Raw genomic sequence first — 22,970 nt, forward strand, 5'->3', positions numbered from 1 at the left:
ATTTGGGAAACTGGGGCCTCTTGGAAATACAAATATATGGTATCTCAACAGCCTTTCCCATCATCCTCTGAAACCTCACTTCCCCCTTCTTTTCTAGACAACTCATTTAACTCCAAATCAGAAAAAAACCCCAAAACACCAAGTTTCAGCATTGCAACCTTCTGAGATACTTGCCATGCAGCTGTACCCTTCAGTTCATTTATACCTCAACTAACACTTCCAGCTGAATTTTCCTGTGACTCTACCACCAGGACTCACTTAGAACTCCAAACTCCAGCATTTAGAACACTTCCGTGCCAGTTTTTGTTTAAGCACACCAAACACTGAACAAAGTAACTCCCACGGTCAAATTCAATCTCTGCGTTTGGTAAAAGAAGAAGCTCTGGGTTCGGGGGGTTCAGGATGATGGGGTTAGGGAGAGCAGCAGCAGGAAGAGTGAGAGAGCCACTGGGAAGGAAGTAAGGGAAGGGAAATTGGGGTCTGTAAGGCAGTTCACAAAGATAAGAAGGTAGGTGCAGAAAGAAGTTCAAACAAGTGAGAAAGGACATCCGCTAATCCAGGGGGAACTGCTGAGCAGAGACACACAGTGTTTTCCAGCAGATTCAAATAGGATTAAGTAGTACTGACCTGACTTTGGGAAACCGTGTGCAGGACCTAGGCCCAGGGGGCCTGCCATGATTTTCGTACACTATTTTACCTAGAGCCAGCCTCAGGTTTCTGTCAATTTTCTCTCCTAACTTTTAGAAATGCTTGTTGAACTGTAGTGAATTTTTGCTGGTGTTTCTGAGGTTGGCCGTGTGCCCTATACGGTTGAGATGATGCTCCATCCAGACCTGGAAGAAAGATGCTGAGTAAACAACCCCTCTGTCCAACTGGGACTGTGCACCAGAGCTGGTTTGCTTGTTGCCTTCACACAGGATGGGGGGAGAAGTGGAAGAAGGACACTCTACAGCAACCACCCTACCCCCACCACCTGTTCCTGCTTTGGAATTCTGTAGTTCTGTGTTAGAATAGGGAGGAAGCTGTCTTATAAATGCCCACCATCCTGTTGTCTAGACATCAAGGAAGAGATATTGTCTCAGGGCAGCTTCAGGAGCTGCAGAAGGCTGCACTCGGATTTCCTGTCAGAGGTGGGGTCTTGTTTTTGCATAAGTAGCAGAACCCCTTTATATAGTTTGCTGGAGAGCAGAATTCAGCATTAAGTGAATTCATCCTCTATCCCTTCCAAAAGGATAGTTATTTAGCAACTGGAAAATGAATATGGCTAATGTGGTGCTGCAGTGCTAGTTTTAGGGTAAAAGCCTTTCAATCTCATATTAATACCAGTTCGCCCCTCTCCCCCACATATAAACACCTTATGACTAACAGCTCATATTTGCAGCACATCGTCCAGAGTCGGGGAAGCTTGTGGCCTTATAATGGAGACATCAACTGAGTTATCTAGAGTGAAACCCATGTCCTTGACCTAATTAGTCCAGTACGGTAAGCAGCCGAACTAAGTGCCCATGGTAGTCAGAACAACAACTGAAACAGAATCCAGTGCTTCTAGACCTTGTTATGTCACCTGGAGGGTTCTCTCCCAATGATGGATTTTTGTATGGAGCTGGCTAGGAAGTCAGGTGCTTTTCGCAGTTTGGCTCAAATAAAATATATCTGAATTATTATTTAGAAATGCTACAGTATTGCTGTCACAGGTTGGGTACTCCAAGAAATAGACTCGGAGACAGTAAGATTTGCATGCTGACAGTTTATTGGTGAGTGGCTCTGGGAGCATCTATGAAGCATAAGGGAAGCAGGATTGGGGCAGAAGTTGAGGCAAGAGGTCCAGGTCTTCATCCCCACACCCATCCCCATCAACCAGTCATCCACCAGCTGTGAGCCCTTAGCAGCCAACACTTGCAGCAGTGGGGGAGCAAGTGCCATGGTCCTGGAGTGTGGGAGCTAGACCCAGGCGGTACGCCATGTTTTCTGCTACAGTTGTCAACTAGTGCTTCCCAAGTCTCTCCACATTTGCCATTCCATTTTACAGGGCCATGAGGTAGACAGGGCCAGGTGGGATCATTCTTTCCTTTGTGCACGTGAATACGCAGGGGAATCTAGGCACAAAAGACTTGCCCAGAGTCACCTAAGACTTGTCTCTGGCTCCCACTCAGAGTGGTATCTAGATTTTAGAATCCACTAAGTTTCTTTAGTGCACTTGAATGGTTTCAGTGACAGAGAAAATGAAACTTTTTGTTCTAGGCTTTCTCTCCGATAGCACCTTGCGGAGTCTAAATCCGGAAGAAAATAGCCTGCTTTGGCTTCAGAATGGGTAATCCGTGTTCTCCCTCTGTTTTAAACTGCCAACTAGCAGATGCTTACACAGTTAAAAGCTGCCTGCAAACATACACAGATGACTCTTCCATAGATTTATTTTCAAACACAGATTACTAAGAAAACAGATAATTGCTTTCTTTTCCTCCTTCTGTTTGAATGACTTTACATTATTTGTTATCCTTTATTTTTAGGACACAAAGATAAAGCTGTATGGGGTAGAGAGGGTGGGTTTTGCTTTATAAAGTCATAGACCTGTCTTCACTCCAGACCTCCCCAGTGTTATTCCCACAGCTAGAACCACAGTGAAGAAGGTTTACCCTGGGGCAGGCAGAGGACATTTGCCCTTTTAGTATTCAGCTCATACCACTGGAGTTTCCTAGTCAGAATGCGTTGTGTCTCCCATGTTCTCACTCTCCAGATTTAATATTTCTTTACTGCTGACGATTGGTCACTGGCTACAGCTCCTTTTCTCTCCCCTCTATTAGAGTGGCTAGGCTAGTCAGTCGCTTCATCCCTACTCTCAATAAACCAGATGGACAGAGGCAAGCCTGACAAAAAGTTCTCTCCACCTCCCAGGTCTCTCAGAGAGCTCCCCATAGGGGCAGAAACTTGCATACATGCCTTCCCTAGAAAAGGAGGCTCCAGAGCTGCTAGAATGTTCTGTTAAGAAATGTGCTTGGGAGCATAGACCTTAAAAGAAATGAGACTGCAGGTCAGAAAATAATTTTAATGCCAAGTAGAATGGACCAAGCCACTTTGTCATTTTCCTTGCTTTTACTCTACAGACTTCTCCTTCCTATGATGTTGAGAAGGTGGGAGGAGCTGGCTGTGTTTCTAGAGTGGCTGTCCATGTGGGAAAGAGGCTCTCGTATTGTTAGCTTGCTCCTAGATCTGAAGGAATGTTAGTGTCCTTTAGATCTGGAGGAATGCAGTATGGAGTAGATGTGAAACAAAAAAATAATTTATGTGGTTTATTGCCTCTGTTGATCCCATCGCCTTCCTCCTTACAGGGCAGCTGCATCATCTTTGGTCTCGTGGGGACCCAAGGTTGCTTTTAAAGAACCTGCAAAATAAATACCTAATGAGGAAGGATGAACTCCTTGGGAGCGGTAAAATAGGCAAGAGGAGAGAAGAGCCTGAGTCTTTGAAAATATCTCATTTCTGGTTAAGGGACAAGAGCCTGACTACTGTAATATATTTTCTATTTATGTATCCTAGATGATGCACGATAATATTCCAAGTAAATATAAGTGTTACTTAAAAAAAAAAGGAACCTGAAAAGGAGGAGGGGGGACCAGGAAAAATGCACCTTCTCTGCTGAGTGGCACCCTTTGCTGTTATTCATGTTGATATTCTTCATGGAGATGAGCGTGATGCTATCTTTCTCTCCATTGGCTGTGGAGCAGCTAGAAGTAGGAAGGAAACATGGGTTATGGATAGGAAAAGTGGGAGGGCAATGTGGGGGTCAAGGAACTGTGTAGGGGTTGTTGAACAGTAGACCCTTTGTTTCAGGGTTGGACCCTAATGAAACGAAAGTGTTTTGAAGCCCAAAAGACTTGTATTTAAATCTTTGTGTTACTACCTACTGCTTGTGTGGTCTTGACCAATTATGACCTCTCTTGAGTCTTAATATTTTTTTATGTATAAAATGCAGTAATATCTGCCTGGAAGAACTACTCTAAGAATTTGAGATAATATTACCAAATATCTACTATAGGGCTTAGGACACACGAGGTATTCAATAAGTGGTTCTTTAAATAAGTACCTTCTTATTTAAGGAGTATATTAGAATCTGAATTCCTACACTTTTCATGAAGGGGTCATAAGGGCTTAGCCCTGGGACTGAGGAGTTCCAGTCCGTATCCCATCACCAGTTGCTTTCTTTCAGGTCCAGGTCCACCCCTGTCCTGCTCGCCCCCAGCTCTGGCTTCAGTGCAGGCTGTCAGAATTCCATGCGTGTGTATGTGTGTGTGGAAGGCAGGAAGCGTTGGTTTCTGGCTCCCTCTTGGAGGGGAGACTGAGGTCGGATAGATGATTTGACTTACACCTGTGATAGTCTTACCTTTCAGATAGCCCGGAACTCGCAGGCTTCTGGGGATCTGTAAAAATCCAAAGGCACAGATTGGGGATCACAACCTGCCCCTCAAAGATCACCAAAGTGGACCCTCCCATGTCATCTACTGATGCTGATGTGCCGTTCCGGCCCTCACTTCCAGGCTGGATGCCGGTCCCAGAATGTGAGCGCCTTAGCAGAGAGAGGCAAAGCGGGGCCTGAGGGTCAGGCAGGTACCTTCAGGTTCCTTATTCTTCCGACACTTAAACCTTAGACTGACCACGCCGACCAGGATGACCACAACCACCACCAGGATGACAATGAAGCTGATAACACCTGAACAAAGAGAAGGTTGGGGTGGCGGGGAGGCAGAGGAAGGGACAAAAGGGGGTAACAGGAATTCAAATTCTTTTCCCAGCTAAGTGCTGTGTAGACAGGCTCCAGAGCAAAGTGAATTCCCCTTCACTGCTGAGAAGGGGAACAAGCTCTCAGCCTGCTGCCCTGGCCGGAGTGGGCTCCACAGCCCTTCCCCGTCCTCCCATAAGAACATGGAACCCAGCAGAGCCCAGGAGAACTGACTAGAGAGAGTGACAGTGGAGACTCTTTCCCGCCAGAGCCTTCTTTGTCAGCCAAACCCTCCTAGTACAAATGAGAGACTTGAACTTGTGTTTCTAGACTCAGAGTCCAAGTCAGTTCAGGGGCGAGGTCCCTGCCACACCCCACCGTCTCCTCCCTCTCACCAAACGCAGCCACAGTGAGCACCGTCTCTGACGTAGGGCTGGGCAGGATGGTGGAGTCTCCTCTGGTCTTCAGGCTCATGGTGGCTGATTTGGTGGTAACATTTTGAGAAGTGTCTAAAATGGAGCAGTGATGGGTGGGTGCATCAGTGAAGGAACTCGGCCTGCCAGAGAGAGCTAGCTCCCCTCCCAGTTCCTCCAGGTAAAGGACTGCAGAGGCAGCTCCAGCCCTACAGAGAAGACTTCCTCCCTGCCCCTCTGACCAGGTCCCGTGAGGATGGAGGTCAGAACGGGGTGATGTGGGATCACATGACTAGATAGCTGGTTGTCGTGGTACTAGTGCCAAAGGACTCCAGAAAGTTCTGGATGCTTCCCTCGTGATGCCCTTTCCACCACCCCCTTGGAGTCAAGAAGATAGGGATTTATGCTGCAGATGTAGGGAGACAGACTAGGCATGGTAGAGTCATCGTGTTTTGCCAAGGGTTGAAGAGGGAGGAAAGAAGGGCACAAAAGTTTGTCCCCAGGCACTGACTGATCTAATATGTCAGCCTGCCAGTTAAGACACCCAAGTTTCTGGCCCTCTTAAACAGTGCTATGGTCACCCGTCTCTTCCCTTCTTGAACTCGTTGCAGGCCTGATTGCCGTTCCGTTTCCTTGTCCTCACCCCTGTCCTAAATAAGTCTGGGAGTTTTAAAAAATCCCAGAGCCAAGGGGTAGGATGAGAGAAAGGGTCGGGGCGCTCTTTGTCGGGAGCACAGCCAGAACATCCCTCCACTTCTGCTGCCACTGCTGCTGCTGCCTGGTACACCTTGTGCCACGAACAGCGGGCCAAGGTGGCAGGTGAGGACCCCGCCAGCTCTTCTCCCGCACTGCTGGGTGAGGACCAACCTGCCCTGAGAAGCATGCAACCCTTTCCTAACCTCATCTGCCTTCTGTTGCGCTCTTTGGTTCTCCTAACCCTTCCTTTCTTTCTCTGTGCCTTTATCAATCCTGAGTCCAGATTCTTTCTACCTTCGTTGTGACCAGGCCCAGGTCCCTGCCTCTACTCCCCACCAAACCTCTCTCATTCCCTTCCAGACCAGCGTGCCACTGATGTGGATCCTGGCCTTGAGACCCTTCATTGTGGGGCAGGACCTGGGCCCCCTGAAGAGGAGAGGAAGGAACCCAGCCAGACATGACCTGTTGTATTTTACCACCAGCCCCACATACTTACCAAGGGCTGATATGTGCTGCTGTGGCTGGGACGGAGTCAGGCCCGGCAAGCTCTGGAAGTGACCATCTATGGTGCTTGACCTTGGCATCACAGGTGTGGGGACCTGTGAGGCCTTCTCTGGAGCGACTGTGGAGTAGGAAGCATGTATGAGCCTGCTTAGGGCTTCAACCAGCACACACACACACACACACGCACACACACAGGGAAGGCTCTTTAGTCCAAGATCGTTCTTCTCATTACTACTTTCATTCCAGAAGGAGCCATTCTCTCTTACACCTCTGGGTCTTCACCTGTACAGTTCCCTCTGCCTGGAATACACCCTACCATCCTTTACCTCCCAGTCTTCATTTGGTTAACTCCTTCTTTGGCCGCAGCTTCAGCTCTCACTCACTGTACTCTGGATGTACTCACTGGCCCTCAAGTCAGAAGTGGCTGACATTTGTCTGGGCTCTAACAGCACTCTCTGCTATGCCCATCACAACCCTTCTCTCCCTGCTTTGTAATTGGCAACATGAGGTCTTGTTTGCTTGTCTGCTTCCCCGCTAGTCTGCATTCTCCTTTAGAGCAGAAACTGCGCCTGCCTCCTTACTGGGCCCTCCCTGGATGGAATTTGTAGTCTGAGTAGCAGAGTATCTGGGGCACTGGCGCTGAACAGAGGGCTTGGGCTACTGGGCTCTGAGGAAGGGCTGTCTTCTTCAAGGACAGACGCAGAAGGGGAATTGGAGGTGGGGCAGGTTTGATGACACCACACCTCTAACCCATATGAGAACCCTTGGGCCGCAAGCAAGTCTGAAAGGATGGGCAGGGGGCTGGGTGGAGGGCCGGGATTGGCCCCTCAACAACCACACTCACTCACCTGTGTTGGGAGTTGACTCTGTGGTCAGACTTAGACTGAAGGTTCCTGAAACAGATCATCTGAGGCTGAGTGTTTGTTGCCTCCTATTTCTCTGTCTCCCTCTCTTTTGACCAATAGCTGGTGTTTTCTAGTCTGTCTTCCTACCCCATCCCTCACCTGCAACAATTCCTCTCTCCACCTTCAAGGCAGGTTAGACTGGGCCAAGCAGAAAAAGGTCCCTAATGAGCTCAATCTTGAATGTCCTGAGCTCTGGCCCCACCCCCGATCACTTGACATCTGTGCAAAACAGGGCCTAGAGATCCTCTCACCCTTACCAAGCTCCCAGACCTAAATGCTGGAGGAGGTCCTGTATGCTTGGTCTTACCCTGAGGGCTAGAGGGCTGCGTTGAGGTGGGCTGGGAATTGTGGCCTGCAAGAGAAAGCAAAACATGGACTAGCTTTGTGAGGCTCCTGCCCAGCACACAGCCCCCAGAAAAGCCAAGGCCTTTTGGCTCTCCAAGCCTCCCATGCTGACAGAGGGCTAAAGGATGTGGCGCCAGCTTAGGGGGCCGGCTTCCTCTGAGCCCGTGACTGAATAGCACCGTCACCACCACCTCATGATTCAGCACGGCAGAGTGCTTCCCTGTCTCTTCAGTCCCACATGGGTTTTATACCAACCTGACACAACATCAGGGGAAGGTCATTTTAAATTAGTGATATATCTAAGGACAGAGGGCCCGTGACCTGCCCGTCTAGACAAAGATTCCAGGTCTCCAGGCTACTGTCCTACTACACTACCATTGAGCCATCCATTTTCCCCTGTGAATCTCGTCATACTGGTCCTGCCCCAGGGGAAGGGATGCAAAGACTTGATGAATAAGATGGAGTTTGGGCCTGGGGCTGGTATCTGGGTTACATCTCTGCCCTCCTCCAGCAGGAGGTAGGGGCCTACAGGAAGCAAGTTCTGGGATATATACAGGAGGCAGGGAAACTCTAGAACAAGGGATCAGCTTACTCCCACAGGCAGAACCTTCTCAGAAATGATTGTTGTTGGACAAACCCAGGGAGGAGGTCACTAGGAGGCCCCAGTAAGAAGCCCACATGAGATTGTTTTGTAAGTACGTATGTATGCTGGCCAGCCTCTACGCAGACGTGCATGTGTGCACTTGTGGGCCATGTACGTGTCCCCTGTGTCTGTGGGACCTCGAAGGTCAGGCTGTGTTTGCTCATTTTCCACAATGAAATCATTCTTGAAACCTGTGAACAATGTGAAAGGAAAACGCGGGGAAGTGGAGCCGCCCAGCTGGGTTCCCGTCCCTCCGCTCTGGCTGGGCCTGGGCCGGCAGCCGCTGGCCCGGCTCTCCTGTCCCCTCCGCCCCTCGTCATCAGGGAAACACCAGGCCGGGCCTGGGTGAGCAGAGGCGGCTGGCAGCCAGGGGCCGGCCCAGCCTGGGGCAGCCTGCTGATCTGTTTATTTTCCTTAGCCACTGCCTTCCTCCATGGGGCTCTCACTTGGATAGTGTGGAATTAATTGTTTCCAAGCCCACGTTTTCCCAAACCCTAGGCCATGCGGTGTTTTTCCAGGTCAGCATCCCGGATACGTCATTCCCTCACTCGGAGGTGCGTCAACAGGGGAGTTAAAACTTACAGATGCCCCAGGCTAGAGAGAACTTTGCTCAGCTGCGGAATGACCCTTTTAATTCAAGGCATGTCCTGAAAATACCTATCAGTTGATGAAGGGTATCTAAGGTACTGTCTAAGTTATACAGGGTTATACCTTTAGTTTTTAGTGGGAGGGCTCAGTGCCTGCCTTCCCACAATTATCTAAAAACAAAACTAGTAAGAATTACTAGTTTTAGAAAGAATTCCAAAGTCACAGGTTCCAAGTTCCAGGAGCCTGCTCTTTGTTTCCTGCCCCCTCCCCCTACTGGAACTTTTTGTCACCAGGAGATTCCTCTGTGAGTAGAGGAGGGATTTAGGGAGCATCTGTTTTTACAGGCCAGGGTGCCTCTGACCACTGGGCACCAGAGCATGCTGGCCACTGGGATTTCTTATTTTCCTGTCTCCTCTCCCTCTTCCGCACCTGCTCCATTTCCATCCAGCCGCTCTCTCCTCCCCTTCCACAGCCTCATCCAGTGTTCCTCAGCAGCGTATTTTAGTGCTTAAAAAAATCATGGAGTGTGGAGTGTGGTAGGCCTGAGTTCGAGTCCTGACTCTGTCACTTACTGACCTGAGCTTTAGTTTTTCCCTCATTAAAATACAAGTGGTTTTAGCCCTGGGCAGTGTGGCTCAGTTAGTTGGAGCATTGTCCTGTAAATCGAAAGGTTGCAGGTTCTATCCCTGGTCAGGGCATATACATAGGTTGTAGGTTTGGTCCCCGGTCGGGTTCAGTCCCTGGTCAGGCTGCATACGGTTGGTTGGGGTGTGTACTGAGAGGGGTTGAGATGTACATGGGAGGCAACTGATTGATGTTTCTTCCCTTCTGTCTAAAATCAATAAGCATGACTTTGGATGAGTGTAAAAAAAATAATAAAATAACATGCAAGTGATTTTTAGTACCTTATAAGTGGTTGTGAGGATAAGAAAATGCATATAAAGTACTTAATGCAACCTGTGAACAATAATGCAGCGTCCCACGGATAGTCCATGCTCAGTAAATGCCGGACATTTAAAATTTTGCCCCATTCTGTCAAATCCTCCAAGTCTCAAGCCTACTCTGCCCTGACTTGTGTATCCACAGCCAGGTCCCTCTGTGGGCCTGAATATCCTCAGAAGCATTCCTCAGTCCACCAAGATGAAGGGGACAGTAAGTGCTCTGAGATACTGGATAAGAGGATAGGATATGCAAGCAGTGGCATGGCTTCCGTAGAGTTCACACAGGGCATTCCTAGGCCTGGCACCTGTCTGGGGCAAGGCAGTGTGAAGGGAAGCTGGGAGAAGCCCAAGCCTATGAAAATCCCACTTCATGAGTCTTGTCTTTCAACCTCCTCTGCCATTTCCGCAATTTCTACAACAGCCTAGTTCCCCAGCCCCAGATCAAAAGTGTGACTCCATCCTCTGGGAGGGGTCGGGGGGAGGAGGGGGTGAGTGACCAGGGTTTGACTTCCAAGCCATGGGCTTTTAGAGAAATGTCTGACCGCCCCAGGAGGCAGAGTCTTCTGGCGCTCAGGCCTTCTCACCCCCCACCAAGGACGGGCATCCTCCCTCCCATGCAAGCACTCTCACACTCTCTTCTGCTGCTTTGGGCGTGGGTTCATGAACCCTCCACAGAGCACTCAAGCAGGGTGCCGTGGGGGTGGGGAAGAAATGACCTAAGGGAAGTTGCTGCCCTGTGAGTCAGAAGCCCCTGGATTTCTCATAGTTCCCAGCAACTGCTCCCTAATTAGAGGACCCCTTCCGAGGTAATTCTCCACTCATCACCGGCAGGGCTCTGTCTGGGAGGTGTTCTCAAGTCATCTCTTTTGAAGATCATCTCAACTAGGCCCCTGGGTGAGGATGCTGAGTACGTCCTCTTTGGGAAATAATTCTTTGTATCTAATTTGAATCCCTCTTGCTGTGAGCTTGAGGTCAGTATTTGGAATTCCCAGGTCCTGACTCCCCCATACTAAAGAAGAAAAAAGATCACCCGTAAAGCCCAAGGTGCAGACAATGTCGTGCCAGTAGAACACCCTGGAAGGAGCTTTGGGGCCTCAATCTCACACCCACACAGTCATTCCCCGCATTTCAGGAGGCCAGCCTTTTAGGGGGGCCCTGGTTCACCCTGGAAGTTTTCCCCACAAAAGGGCTTAACCATATGCTGCTTTACCCTTGCCTGGTAATGTCTACCTCCAAATCCAACCGATCCCTTGCACAAAAGGCTCTGGAATTTCCTTTGGGTGAAGAGCTAGACTTGCGGTGTGTGTCCTGAAGGAGGGGTAGGACCGCCAGCCCTGGGAGGGAACTGCTGAAGGAGAGTGGCTAGTGCCTCTTACCTTGGACTAGGAGGAAGCTGAGGATCACCCAGCACAGCTGCGTTGCTCTGACAGTCCCCATGTCAGCTGGGTCTGTGGTGGGCAGGAAGCTGCTCTGTGGAGGCTCTGTCCATAGTGGAGAAGAGAGAGGGAGTGCTGGGGCGGGGAGGGGCTGGGGGCTGGCTCTCCAGGAGCTTCCTGTCAAAGAATAGAAGGAAACAGATTGGGACTAACTCCAGGGGCCCTGCTCAGCCTGACAGCCCAGATGAGGATGTAAGGCTGAAACATCCACGACTGCGCCCTGGGCTCTGGGACTCTGCGTGGCCTGGGCTAGTGCCAGTGCGCCCTCCTCCAGGGCCTGTGCTCAAAGACCAGTGATGGCGACCCTCCCCTCCCCGACCCCTATCCCCCCTCGCCCCCTGCCTTCCCCTCCCAGGGATCCATCAGGTACCTCCACACACCACCTAGAAGTTTTCCTGGACTGTAATCCATCCCCCAAAGCCCATTCTGTTTCAGACTGTGATTGCGCTGTAAAGCTCAGCCCACCCGCCGCCCATGCTCTATAGACTCCGAATTCTTCACATTCCTCTCGCTCCTCAGGACTACCAGGGCACATGGGGCTCCCAGTATCTCTCATTATCGTTATTCTTTTTTTTATTTTAAAGATTTTACTTATTTATTTTTAGAGAAGGGTAGGGAGGGAGCAAGACAGGGAGAAGAACATCAAAGTGTGCCTCTCACTTTGCCTCTCTCGCTTGCCCCCTACTGGGGCCCTGGGCCACAACCCAGGCATGTATCCTGACTGGGAATCAAATCAGGGACCCTTTGGTTCACAGGCCAGCACTCAATCCACTGAGCCATGACAGCCAGGGCTATTACTGTTATTCTTAAGAAAAAAACCAAGAGAAGCACATTCCAAGCGTTCCTCCTTCCAGGCACTCCCCTCACTTTGGGGTCAGGCCCTCCCTGTGCTCCAGGAGTATTCTTATCCTTAGCATTCAGCCACCATACACCCCACAGTACTCTCTCCTGTATACACATTGTCACTTTTTTCAGTATCCTTAGGACCTGGCACAATGCCTGACACATAGTGGGTCCTCAGCACATATTTATTAAACTAAACCCAAAAAGGTTTACAGCAATGTAACACAATCCTCTTTAATATAATTATTGTTGTTGTGAATTTTCTTCCAGCCTGTGATATAATATGCATATATATGTAATCATTTTATAATTGGTGTCCTTTTGTCCCTTATGTTTTGTTTTTTTAATGAATATTTTATTTTGAAGCAATCACAAATGTACAGAAAGTACATTACACAGAACTTTTTCTTCCTTGAAGCTTTCGAGAGTAAATTGCCAACAGAATGCCCCATCGCTCGTGAAGTGTGGGAGTATGTATTTCCTACAAACAAGGACGCCCTCCTATGTAATCAATACAGCCATCAAAATTAGAAAATTACTCAAACTGTAGGGGCACTTTTAAAAAAAATTAGAAAATTAATATTGATAATTTAATACTATCTAATCCTCAGATTTCATTCCGATTTTGACAGTTATCCCAAGAGTGTTCTTTATAGCAAAATGGTCTGGTCCAGCCCTGATCGGTGTGGCTCAGTTGGCTCAGCATCCCCCCGCAAAGCAAAAGGTTGTCAGTTGGATTCCCAGTCAAGGCACTTGCCTAGGTTGTGGGTTCGGTCCCTGATTGGGGTACAATCGATGTTTCTATCTCACATCAATTTTCTCTCCCTATTTTTCTCCCCTGTAATAAACAGTTAATAAATAAATATTCTTTTGAAAGGTTCCAGTCCAGAATCACTCATTGTACATCTCTGTTGTCTCCTTCAGTCTGGAACAATTCTTCAGTCGTTCCTTGATTTTCACGACCTTGACATTTTTAAAGGTTACAGTCCAGCTATGTTGTAGAGTTTCTCTCATTTGGGCTTGTCAGGTCATGCATCTGTGACAGGAATGTCGCAGAAGCAATGCTGTGTCCCTCTCTTTGCATCCTATCAGTTGGTACATGGTCTTTGATCTGTTCCATGGATGGTCACTTGATCACTTGCTTAAGGTGGTGTCTGCTAGTGTCTTAGTTTCCTGTGGCTGCGTACCAATTGCCATAAACTGGGGACTTAAAACAACAGAAATGTACTCTCTCACAGTTCTGGAAGCCAGAAGTCAAAATCAAGGTCTTGACAGAGCCACACCCCCTCTGAAGATGCTAGGGAAGAATCCATTCCTGGCCTCTTCCAGCTTCTGGTGGCTGTTGGCCATTCCTTGGTTCGTAGCTGCTTCACTTTGGTCTCTGTCTCTGTCTCTGTCTTCACGTCGCTTTCTCCTCCGTCTCCAAGGACACTTTTCCTTGAATCTAGTGTCCCTCTAGATAATCCAGGGTGACCTGCTCATCCCAAAATTCTTAACTTAGTTACATTTGCAAAGGCTCTTTTTCCAAGTAAGGGAACATTCACAGGTTCTCAGGGTTAAGACACGGACATATCTTTTTGGAAACTACCATTCAGCCACTATAGCCAGTTTTCCCCACTTCAAAGTTACTCTTTTCCCTTTGTAATTTTGTGGGGAGATACTTTGAAACTATGTGAATATTACATATTACAATCATTTATTATTTTAATGCTCAAATTGTCCCCATTTTGGTCACTGGGGACGCCTTCAGGCTGACTTCTGTGTCTTTTCAACCTGACTCCATCATTCTTTGAGCAGTTCCTTACTTTCTGGCATAACAAGATGTGCAGGTTCATCTCCTGCTTTACCAGCCCCAGCCCTGCAATCAGCTTTCTCCAAGGGGCCCTACTTCCTTTTAATGGAAATGATATTTAGAAACTGAGACCTCATGCCTGCCTGCACACCAAAGTGTCGCTGGTTCCATTCCTAGTCAGGGCACGTGCCTGGGCTGTGGGCCAGGTGCCCAGTAGGGGGCGCGCGAGAGGCAGCCACACTTTGATGTTTCTCTCCCTCTTTCTCCTTTGCCCTCTCTAAAAATAAATGAATAAAATCTTAAAAAAAGAAACTGAGACACCATAGATACAGAGAACAAACTGATGATTGCCAGATGGGAGGGGGGGCTGGGTGAAAAAGGTGAAGAGATTAAGAAGTGCAAATGGGTAGTTACAGAATAGTCATGGGGTTGTAAAGTACAGCATAGGAAATATAGTCATTAATATTGTAATAAGTATGCATAGTGCCAGGTGGGCACTAGACTTATTGGGAGGGATCACTTTGTAAATTATATAAATGACAACCACTATGCTATACACCTGAAACTAATATAAAATAATATTGACTGTCAACTGTAATGGAAAGAAATAAAACACCTGAGATCTAGGTGGTGGGTGTGCCCATTGCTATGAGGGGGTAGCTTTTCCAAGGCCCTTCTCTGAAACTTGGCTCCTATTATCCTCATTTGATCACTCCCTTTGTAACCTAGCTCCCATCTCCACCACTATCCTTGTCTCATGGATGCCTTCCACACTCCTCTCAGACCCTGACCCTCCACCCTGGGCCATTCCCCTACCCTTCTTACTCCTTGTGGTCTCAGAACCCCTGCTCTGGGCCACTGTGACTTCCCTGCGCCCCCCTCCCCCCATTGCTTGCCTTGTTCTGACTGACCTTTAGGACTGAATTATTCCAGAAGGGAGAGGAAGAGGAAGAAGAAACCTCTCCTTATTTTCAAATTATATGCATTTTCTGCTGGCTCACAGTTTTCATAGTGATTATCTTTAATGGCAACTTATGTAATATTCTGTGGTCTATTTAATCATCTTTCTGCTTTTGAACATTTAAGCTGATTCCATTTTTTCCTTTTATGACTGATTCTGGCATGAACAGCTACAGTACTATCACACTGTTTTTCAGTCATTCTTACAATGATTTTTCATTATGGCTTTTAAAAAACATTTTTTTATTTATTTATTCATTTATTTATTTATTTTTAGAGAGAGGGGAAGGAAGAAGAAAGGGAGAGAAACATCGATGTGAGAGAGAAGCATCCACTGGTCCCGTCCCGTACATGCCCCAGCCAGGACCGAACCCACAACCCAGGCATGAGCCCTGATAAGGAACTGAATTGGCAGCCTTTTGCTTTGCAGGATGACCCCCAACTAACTGAGCCACACTGGTCAGGACTTGTGGTGTGTGTGTGTGTGTGTGTGTTAACAGCTTTATTGAGATATCATTCACACACTGCTTGCTATAGGCTGAAAGTTTGTGTCTCCTGAAAATTCATGTATTGAAATCCTAACTCCAGTGGTGATGGTATTAGGCTGTGGGACCTTTGGGAGGTGATTAGGTCATGAGGATGGAGCCCTCATGATTGAGACGAGTGCCCTTATGAAAGAGGCCCAGAGAGCTAGCTTGCCCGTTCTGCCATGTGAGGATGCAGCAAGAAGGCACTGTCTGTGAACCAGGAAGTGGGCTCTCATCAAGAGACCAGATCTGTTTGCAGCTTGATCTTGGATTTCCCAACCTTCAGAACTGTGAGGAAAACATTTCTGTTGTTTATAAACCACCTAGTTTGTGGTATTTTGGCACAGCAGCCTGAGCAGACTAAGACACATACTATATAATTTATTGATTAAAAGTGTACAATTCAGTGGCTTTTAGTATATTCAGACTTGTATAACCATTCCCACAAACAACTGTAGAACATTTTTATTACCCCACAAAGGTATTCCACTCCCTTTATAGATCTATAGCTTGTAATAAGAAGGCTGGAAGTAGGGTGTGGCTGAAATGGGCAGCCCTGGCTCTTGGCTTACTCCAGTAACTCAGAGCTTAACAGGAGCTCTGAAAGTCAGCCAGGCTCTGAATGGCTCTCTGTCATGGCAACCTATAGGGAACCGATCCGCGTGGCAGTGGCGAATGTAGCCCAGCCCCTGATTCGGAAAGCCGGCGGGGAGGGAGGCAGCACACAGGACCCAGGCTCACAGATCGGTTTTCCCATGGAGAACCAGGCCTGCATTGTACCCAGGCTGCTTTGAGGCTTGCTCTTGCTAGAACTCCCTCACCCTGAATTGAGGCAGCACATGTTTACTGCATATCTTTAAAGTAGCTTCCTAAAGTCTGTGCTAAACCTCCCAAGGATGGAGTGTAACCAGTTCAACCACTTTCCCCCTTGCATTAGCAACATCCTTTCCTTTGCTATCTGTAAAAGGTAATCACCTAAAGTGAATCTGTGCATAGTAAATGAGGACCATCCTTGATGTAATGTGCCCAGAAAAGCAATAAAAGCCTGTCCAGGCAAGGGTCAGGGCCCTCTCTCACTTAGAGAGTGGCCATGCCGTCCCTTTTTCTCCACAGGACTTCTGCAGTCCATGTGAATTTGTTCATTGCAGCCACAACACACGGACCCCGCTGGTCAGAATCAGCAACCTCTCATTGGCCTGCTCAGGATGTTCCCACAAGTCCTTCTTCAGCTTCCTTTGCAGAATCCTAACCCTGGCTGCCTTCAGTGGGGACAGAATGAGGGAAGAAGGACTGCTCTTTTTCTTACTTAGGCCAAAGGGCCACTTCCACTTCCCATGGGGAGCTAGAAAACAGATGTGACCCCAGTGTACAGAACTGAGTTAGGGAACTCCAGCCCATAGGGGTGATGGTGAGGAGGACCCCAGAGTCTTTGCATCTCTGGTCCCAGGGCTCACACCTTGAAAGCCATGACTTTTCTTCTGTAAAATAAGAACAGATTCTTAATCATTTCAGCCCCCTGAAAACATCTAAGAGGCTCCCTGAGAGCAAAAGCCAAAAAGAAACAGAGGGAGTGAGTCAGTGAACACTTGTTGTGGCTCAGAAGTGCCTCCCACAGGTGAAGGGTGCTCCTTTCCAGCCTCCAGTACTAAGGACAGGACAAGGATGGGAGGTTAGTCCATGTTCTGCTTCTATTCAGCAAGCTCTTATCCAGCATGAATGTGCAGTACCAGTTACTGTGATGGACTCCAGGACCCAGACAGGAATGCCCTGATGGGGTTCACAGGCTGGGAAGAAAAATGAGCCCCCACACACCTGTACCATAAGACAAATGTCAGGAGCAAGTTAAGAAACATACTGCTACAGGGTTTAAGGAAAAGAGAAATCTACTTCAGTATACATTCCTGGAGGAGGTGACGCTTGAACTGAGCCCTTACAGGTGGTTAGTGTTTGGATGGTGGGACTTGGGGAGGGGTGAGCATGGAGATGGGAAAGAGAGAAGGCTGGGACAATAATCTGGTCCCTGAAGTGCCACCCCTTACTCTTTCTGAAACCCTTTAGGAGATAAATCCAGGATTGATGAGGGAGGGGAAGGAAAAACCAGCCATCAGAAGAATCAGAGGTTGGGTTTTGGACTAAAAGGTGGAAGCCCCTGTGGCGGTGCCTGTGAGAGCAACGGGACATGCGTGTTGAGGAGGCGGGGGCAGAGGCCAGTGGCTGGAGCTCTGGCTGATGATGTCTAAGGGGTCCGAGGTGGGAGGTAGAGAATGACTGCAGCTTCTGATTGCATTGGGAGTGGGGAGTGGGGGTGGTGAGCCTCCTAGTTGGTTTCAAGGCCAGCCAGCTGCTGGTCTTACTCACTTTGCAGGTGCGGTCAGCAGCCCACTGACCTAGGCTTAAGTGAGTTTGGAGGTCTGTGTGGGGCTCCTGAATGTCAGGGTGTGAGCAGCTTGGCTGAGAGCCAGGGAATCAGGGTCAAACCACTGGGGGAGGGAAGTTGCTGGCAGCCTCTTGGTCTCCACGCTGGAATTGGGGGGAGGTGATGCATGCACAAGGGACAGGATGAGGGATAGCTGGTCCCATGGAGTTAACTGGGACGAAATATTATCCTTTGTAAACTGTCTCCAGAAAGAGGAGAGTCCAGTGAGCACTTTTTGTGACTTATACACGTTAAATCACACACATTCTCAAATGAAGTCGCTGCATTCAGACAAATGCAGAGACATACAGAATTCATATTTGTAAAAACCAAAGAAAACAACCCAAAGAGAAAAGAATGCCTTGCATGGGAACGATAAACACCAAATTCAACAAGTTGCACCCTGGGGTGCGAAGGAGGGGAGAGATCAGGGAGTGGGGTTCTATTTTATTTGTAACATTTTGTTTCTTAAAAAAATTTCTTTTCTCACCCTTGTTGGTGTGGCTCAGGAGATTGAGTGCCCACCTGCAGACCAAAGGCTCAGCGGTTTGGAACCGGTTGGAGCACATGCCTGTCTTGCAGTCTGGGTCCCCAGTTGGGGGCGTATGACAGTCAATCAACTGATGTTTCTCTCCCTCTCTTCCTCTTTTCCCCTCTCTCTAAAAATACATAAATAAAATATTTAAATTTTTTTTCTTTATTTTTAATGTATTTTTTCCATTACCATTTATCTCCCTTATATCCTTTTCCATCTCCACCCACCCTCCTATCCCCCAAAAGTTTTGAAATAAATGTGAGAAACTATTGAGACGGACAGAGCTGGTGGTTGGGCCAGAGAGATTTACTATTTGTTATAGTCTATGATTTTCTGGTGTGTTTGAGATATTGCTGTAAAAAAAAAAATCAAAGGGTAGTACTTCAGGAAATTGGTTGGGGTGGGGAATCCGTATGTCCTGGTGGGTGGCGGGGCTGGGTAGGAACGATGAATGGCCAAGTGTCTGGGATCGGGTGGAGGAGGGATGGGCAGGCTCCTGAAGCTGGCAGGGGGCATGAAAGGAGGTGCCAAGGAGTAAGATCAAGGTATTGTCAGAGTTAAGGGTTGCTGTCAGTACTGTCCCTACGTTAAGGAAGTGAAAGCGCGGGAGAGAGCATTGAGGGTGTGTGTGTAGAGGGTGTGTGCCCCGTGAGTCCTGTGGGACGTGGCAGCTCCGGGTAGGGGCCGACCTGGGGCGGCAGGCTCTCCTTTGCCCAGCTGGCCACCGGTCTTGCAGGAATCTTGCGCTGGGGAACAATGCTCCAGGTAGACTCTCCCCTCACCCTCTCCTGCAAGGCTGGCCTGACTCCCTCAAGGGGCTGCTTGCCTTTCACCAGCCTGTGCTTCCTTTTTCCCCTGCACATCCGGGGGAGCTGCTTACCCACCCCTGCCTGAGAGCTGTGGCCTGGGCCCCAGAGAGCCTCAGACTTTCAAGGGGGCTGGGGGTGGGATATTGAGCTTTCCACATTCAAAGGGACACGTGTTGGGGGGTGGGATGGGGTGGACAGTGTGACTGAGAGACTAAAGGGAATGGATTTGTTCTGGACAGCCTTTTCTGGACCCCAAAATGCCTACCTGTCAGAAGAGCTAGGCTGAGGGCTCAGAGTTAAGGGAGGGGCTCCACCTCACAGTGCCTACTTGTGATGGTCCAACTGGGGACAATGAGGCTAGGTAGCAAATCGTTTCTTGAGACTGTGATGACCTTGCCGGCTCTGGGGTTTATAGTTTAGAGGTTTGCTATCTTCACAGTAACCCCCACAACTCCACACTTAGCAGGGTGGAGACAGGCAGAGGTAAGGGTCAGGACTTCCAGCGTTAGGCAGAACAACTCTGGGGCCCTGAAAGAGGTAGATAGAGGCTGGCATGGCACCTCCTCAATCTATCCTGGGCAGAGCCAGGAACCCACACTGGGCACCCTCTCCCCTCTAAGCCTAGAATCTGATCCTGAGACCTGAGAGGGTATTATGAAAGTGATATCCCCCTTGACAAGTTTCTGGGGTTCCTTTTTCCCCTTCCTCTTTCCCTTCCCCCAGGTCACTCCTTCCCTATCCTCCCTTCTATGTGCATAGTGGGAACCTAAGATGCTGGACACAGGGACTCCCTTTTCCCAGGACTTTAAGAAGCATTGCTCACTGCCCACTGCCCACTGCCCAGGACGTGGGGCAGCAGCCCACAGTGTGCTGAGATTCCTGACCCAGGACACAGGGTCTATTTAGGCATTTTGATGGAGACCCGGGAAGGGAGGGCAGGGGGAGGGGACCTGCAGGACCAAACTCTGTAACGAAGCCTCTCTCTTTGTCCCTTTCCAAACAACTTCATCTCCCTCTCTGTTTCTTTCTTCTCTGTCTCTCTGTATCTATCTTTATTGCGCTCTGTTTATCTCTTCTTCTTTCTCTTTTTCTCTTTGTGTCTTTCTTTCTCCCCATATCCCCCTGTCTGTCTTTTTTCTTTTATTCTTCTGTTGCTAGGTTTGTATTTACCTCTATGTTTCTCTGTGTCTCTATTCTGTCTCTCTCTCCATGTCTTTACTCTCTCTCTTTGCTTCTGTTCTTCTCACTCTCCCCGAGGCTCTCTGTCTCTCCCTTTCAGTTCCTTTTGCAGGTCCGTCTCTCCCTACTGTGGTCTTTTTCTGTGTGTACTTGCCTATGTCACCGTCTCTCTCTGCCACTCCCCACAGGCTGACCACCCTTCCTGGCCTCCCCCAGTCGTGAACGGCTCAGCGGGGCAGGAGCCCCAGAGGCAGCTCCCAGGGGTGCTGAGTGGAGCCTGGAAGCCACCGCCAGAGGACGGGCTGCCTCTGCTCACTGTCATCACCGCTGTGTTCGTCCTGCTGGCAGTCTGTATTGTGGTGGCAGTCCACTTTGGGCCAAGTCTACACCAGGGCCATGCCAATCTCCCCACGGAGCCACCAGCCCCAAAGCCAGAGGGTGGCATCTACCTCACCCACTGGCGAGTGCTGGGCCCTGAAGACAGATGTGAAGACACCCAGGAGGGCCCTCCTGTCTCTAGCTCCTGCCTTGTGCCAGGTGGACCTAGGCTAAGCATTGATGAAGTCACATATCTGTAGGAAGGAAGCTTTGGAAAGTTGGTATGACCTGACTTGGAACAAGAAACTGGACAGAGAACTAGGGCAAAGGCAAACTGGGGCCTGGGTGTCAGAGCTTCGGAAGTGCACACATAGACTAAGCTGGGGCTTCCCTCTCTTCAGAGTACAGAGAAAGTCTTGTGTGGACAAGAGAAAATAAAAGAAGCTTGAGGGCCCAGCCCAGACACATGCTGCTATGACTACTCCCAGTGCCCAAGGCTGCCCTTACAAAGCTCTCTCTTCTCCAGGGACCACCAGCCCCCTGAGCCTCCTTCTCCAGGTCCCCACCTCTCCTCCCATTCCTAATCTCCTCTCCTTTGGGCGTCAAGGTAAGTTCATCTTGGAAGGTCCCACCACCCAGCCTACCTTTGTGCAGGGATATCAGAGGCTCCCTGTCGAGGCCTGTTGCCCCAGGTACCCGTGAGGGCCAGCCAAGGAGGGCCAAGGCAAAGAACCCAGGGCTCTGCCTTCTCTGGGATTCAGGGGAGGAAGGAAAATCTGTTGCCCTTCACTGATTGGGGAACATCCTTTTGGCTGTCAGGACCCAGGACTTGCTAACAATTTTTAAGGCCCTTTCAAAATCCCAGGCACCAATTATAGCTCCCCAAATTGGTTTTGAATGACCCCCACTCTCTTGGGGCAAGACTCTGCCTTGCCTTCCCATGATGCGATGGGGGAAATTTGGGAGCTCTTGTTACCTTCCACTTTCTGTGTGCATGGAACTGTTGGAACTAGCCTAATATTTACCCCAGGACACTTCCCAAACCCTTGTGGGGAAACAGAAAAAAAAAAGGGAACTTCATGGAGCTTGTCTGGGGGAAGAAAGGAGTGGGGAGAAGACCTACAGAAGGAGGGACATGGAGGTTGGGAAGAGGCTGGAGGCCAGGAAGGCAGAGCTGAGCCTCCCAGTGGCTTCCTGGAAAGGTACCTCTTTCCCTGACACCTCTGAGCTTCATTTATGTGCAGTTAAGAACATGCAGACAGACATTTATGGAGTGACCTCTGGGTGCTTTACCCTGGGGAAGAACTGAGGGCAACAAGTCAACCCTGGGGATTGCCCTCGGTGAGACCCCAGCACAGTCAGGGAAGCTGGGAAATAATAGAAGATAAAGAGGAACAGAGGTGGGGATTATAATATGTGCAGAGAACTGGCTTGCCACCTTTGGGCTGATGAGAGGCAGCTCTAAGGTTAATAGCTGCCCTTCCTGAAGGCCAGCTACGTTTTGGGCACTGGCTTCCTCCATGGACCTACAGATATTATACCATTCACTCCTCATAACAGCTTTGGGAAGAAGAGCCTCTGTTATCCCCATTTTACAGTTGGGGATATTAAGACACCCAGGTGGATACATGTACTAAGTGGTAGAGAAGGATTCGAACCTGAGGCCATCAGACTCCACAGCCTGAGTACCATGTTGGGGGCCAGATGGGTGGGAAAAGTCACGTTGGGGAGGCCCTTGATTCTGGTCTGGTTTCAGCTATAGGAGTGACTGGTGTGATGTTGGAGGATCCTCAGGCCTTGGGGACAGAATGGCTGGGACAGCTAGGGGGAGGAAGGGACTGTTTCCCCTTCACTCTCTTGGCTTTGTCATCCTTAGGGGCAGCTGGTTCCTTCTGGCCAATGTATGTCTGTGTGTGGAGGCTTTCTCTGCTGCATGCTGTACTCAGATGTGCAAATTGAACATTTGTGTCAAAAACAAAGGTGGGAGGGAAGGAAGGAACAAGTGCTGGGTGGAACGGATGGAACTGGTAGAAACGGGCCGCCTGCCCTCCCAGATGGGGGCAAGTTTGCCACCCCAGTGTCACTGCAACAGCTCAGTTCTAACAGCAATAGCATCCTTATGCCATAAGGCATGGCAGGTGGCTGGCTGTGTTGTCTCCCAGAGTACGTCCCACCTCCTCACACGAACCCCCTTCCCCCTTATCCCTTTGCGGGCTCTCTCATCCGGGCATATTTACTCAGTGCCCCCTGCTTCTTTGAGCAACCCCTTACCCATGCACAGCTGTGTGCTCCCCCTCACGGCATCGGTATGCTCCCTCAAGCAGCCCCTGGTCCCTCCCTGCCCCCCTGAGTCTCCCACTGGAGACAAGGGCACTAAAAGGGCAGGTGGAGGGGAGGGTGATGCCC

At 49.3% G+C, this 22,970-nt stretch overlaps 2 protein-coding genes across 7 annotated transcripts in view; one reads left to right on the forward strand and one right to left on the reverse strand.

Annotated features, from left to right (window-relative positions):
- Positions 1 to 22,553, forward strand: part of SMIM33 (small integral membrane protein 33) — a 59,368-nt gene extending 36,815 nt beyond the window's left edge. For 2 of the 4 annotated variants that reach the window (XM_053913068.1, XM_053913069.2), the window contains exon 3: positions 20,435 to 22,553. In XM_053913068.1, coding sequence (XP_053769043.1) covers positions 20,435 to 20,824 — 390 coding nt within the window. In that variant the 3' untranslated portion in view covers positions 20,825 to 22,553. Of the gene's footprint in view, positions 1 to 18,902; positions 19,024 to 20,434 lie in introns of those variants that run through there. The other 2 variants (XM_024575127.3, XR_008425346.1) reach the window with 2 other exon arrangements.
- On the reverse strand, positions 2,169 to 11,648 carry ECSCR (endothelial cell surface expressed chemotaxis and apoptosis regulator). 3 transcript variants are annotated; one of them, XM_045183912.3, is made up of 10 exons: positions 11,556 to 11,648; positions 11,126 to 11,302; positions 7,540 to 7,584; positions 7,176 to 7,220; positions 6,320 to 6,445; positions 5,110 to 5,223; positions 4,607 to 4,705; positions 4,379 to 4,415; positions 3,626 to 3,722; positions 2,169 to 3,379 (listed from the first exon to the last, which is right to left on the reverse strand). In XM_045183912.3, exons 2-10 carry the CDS (start codon positions 11,184 to 11,186, stop codon positions 3,371 to 3,373), a joined length of 633 nt encoding a protein of 210 aa, XP_045039847.1. In that variant the 5' UTR covers positions 11,187 to 11,302; positions 11,556 to 11,648; the 3' UTR covers positions 2,169 to 3,370. The 3 variants fall into 3 exon arrangements, with proteins under 3 accessions (XP_045039847.1, XP_024431018.1, XP_045039848.1); XM_024575250.4 differs by lacking the exon at positions 7,176 to 7,220; XM_045183913.3 differs by lacking the exons at positions 7,176 to 7,220; positions 7,540 to 7,584.
- Positions 22,554 to 22,970: the final 417 nt, after the last annotated feature.

The sequence above is a fragment of the Desmodus rotundus genome, chromosome 10 (assembly GCF_022682495.2).
Source record: "Desmodus rotundus isolate HL8 chromosome 10, HLdesRot8A.1, whole genome shotgun sequence".
NCBI lineage: Eukaryota > Metazoa > Chordata > Mammalia > Chiroptera > Phyllostomidae > Desmodus > Desmodus rotundus.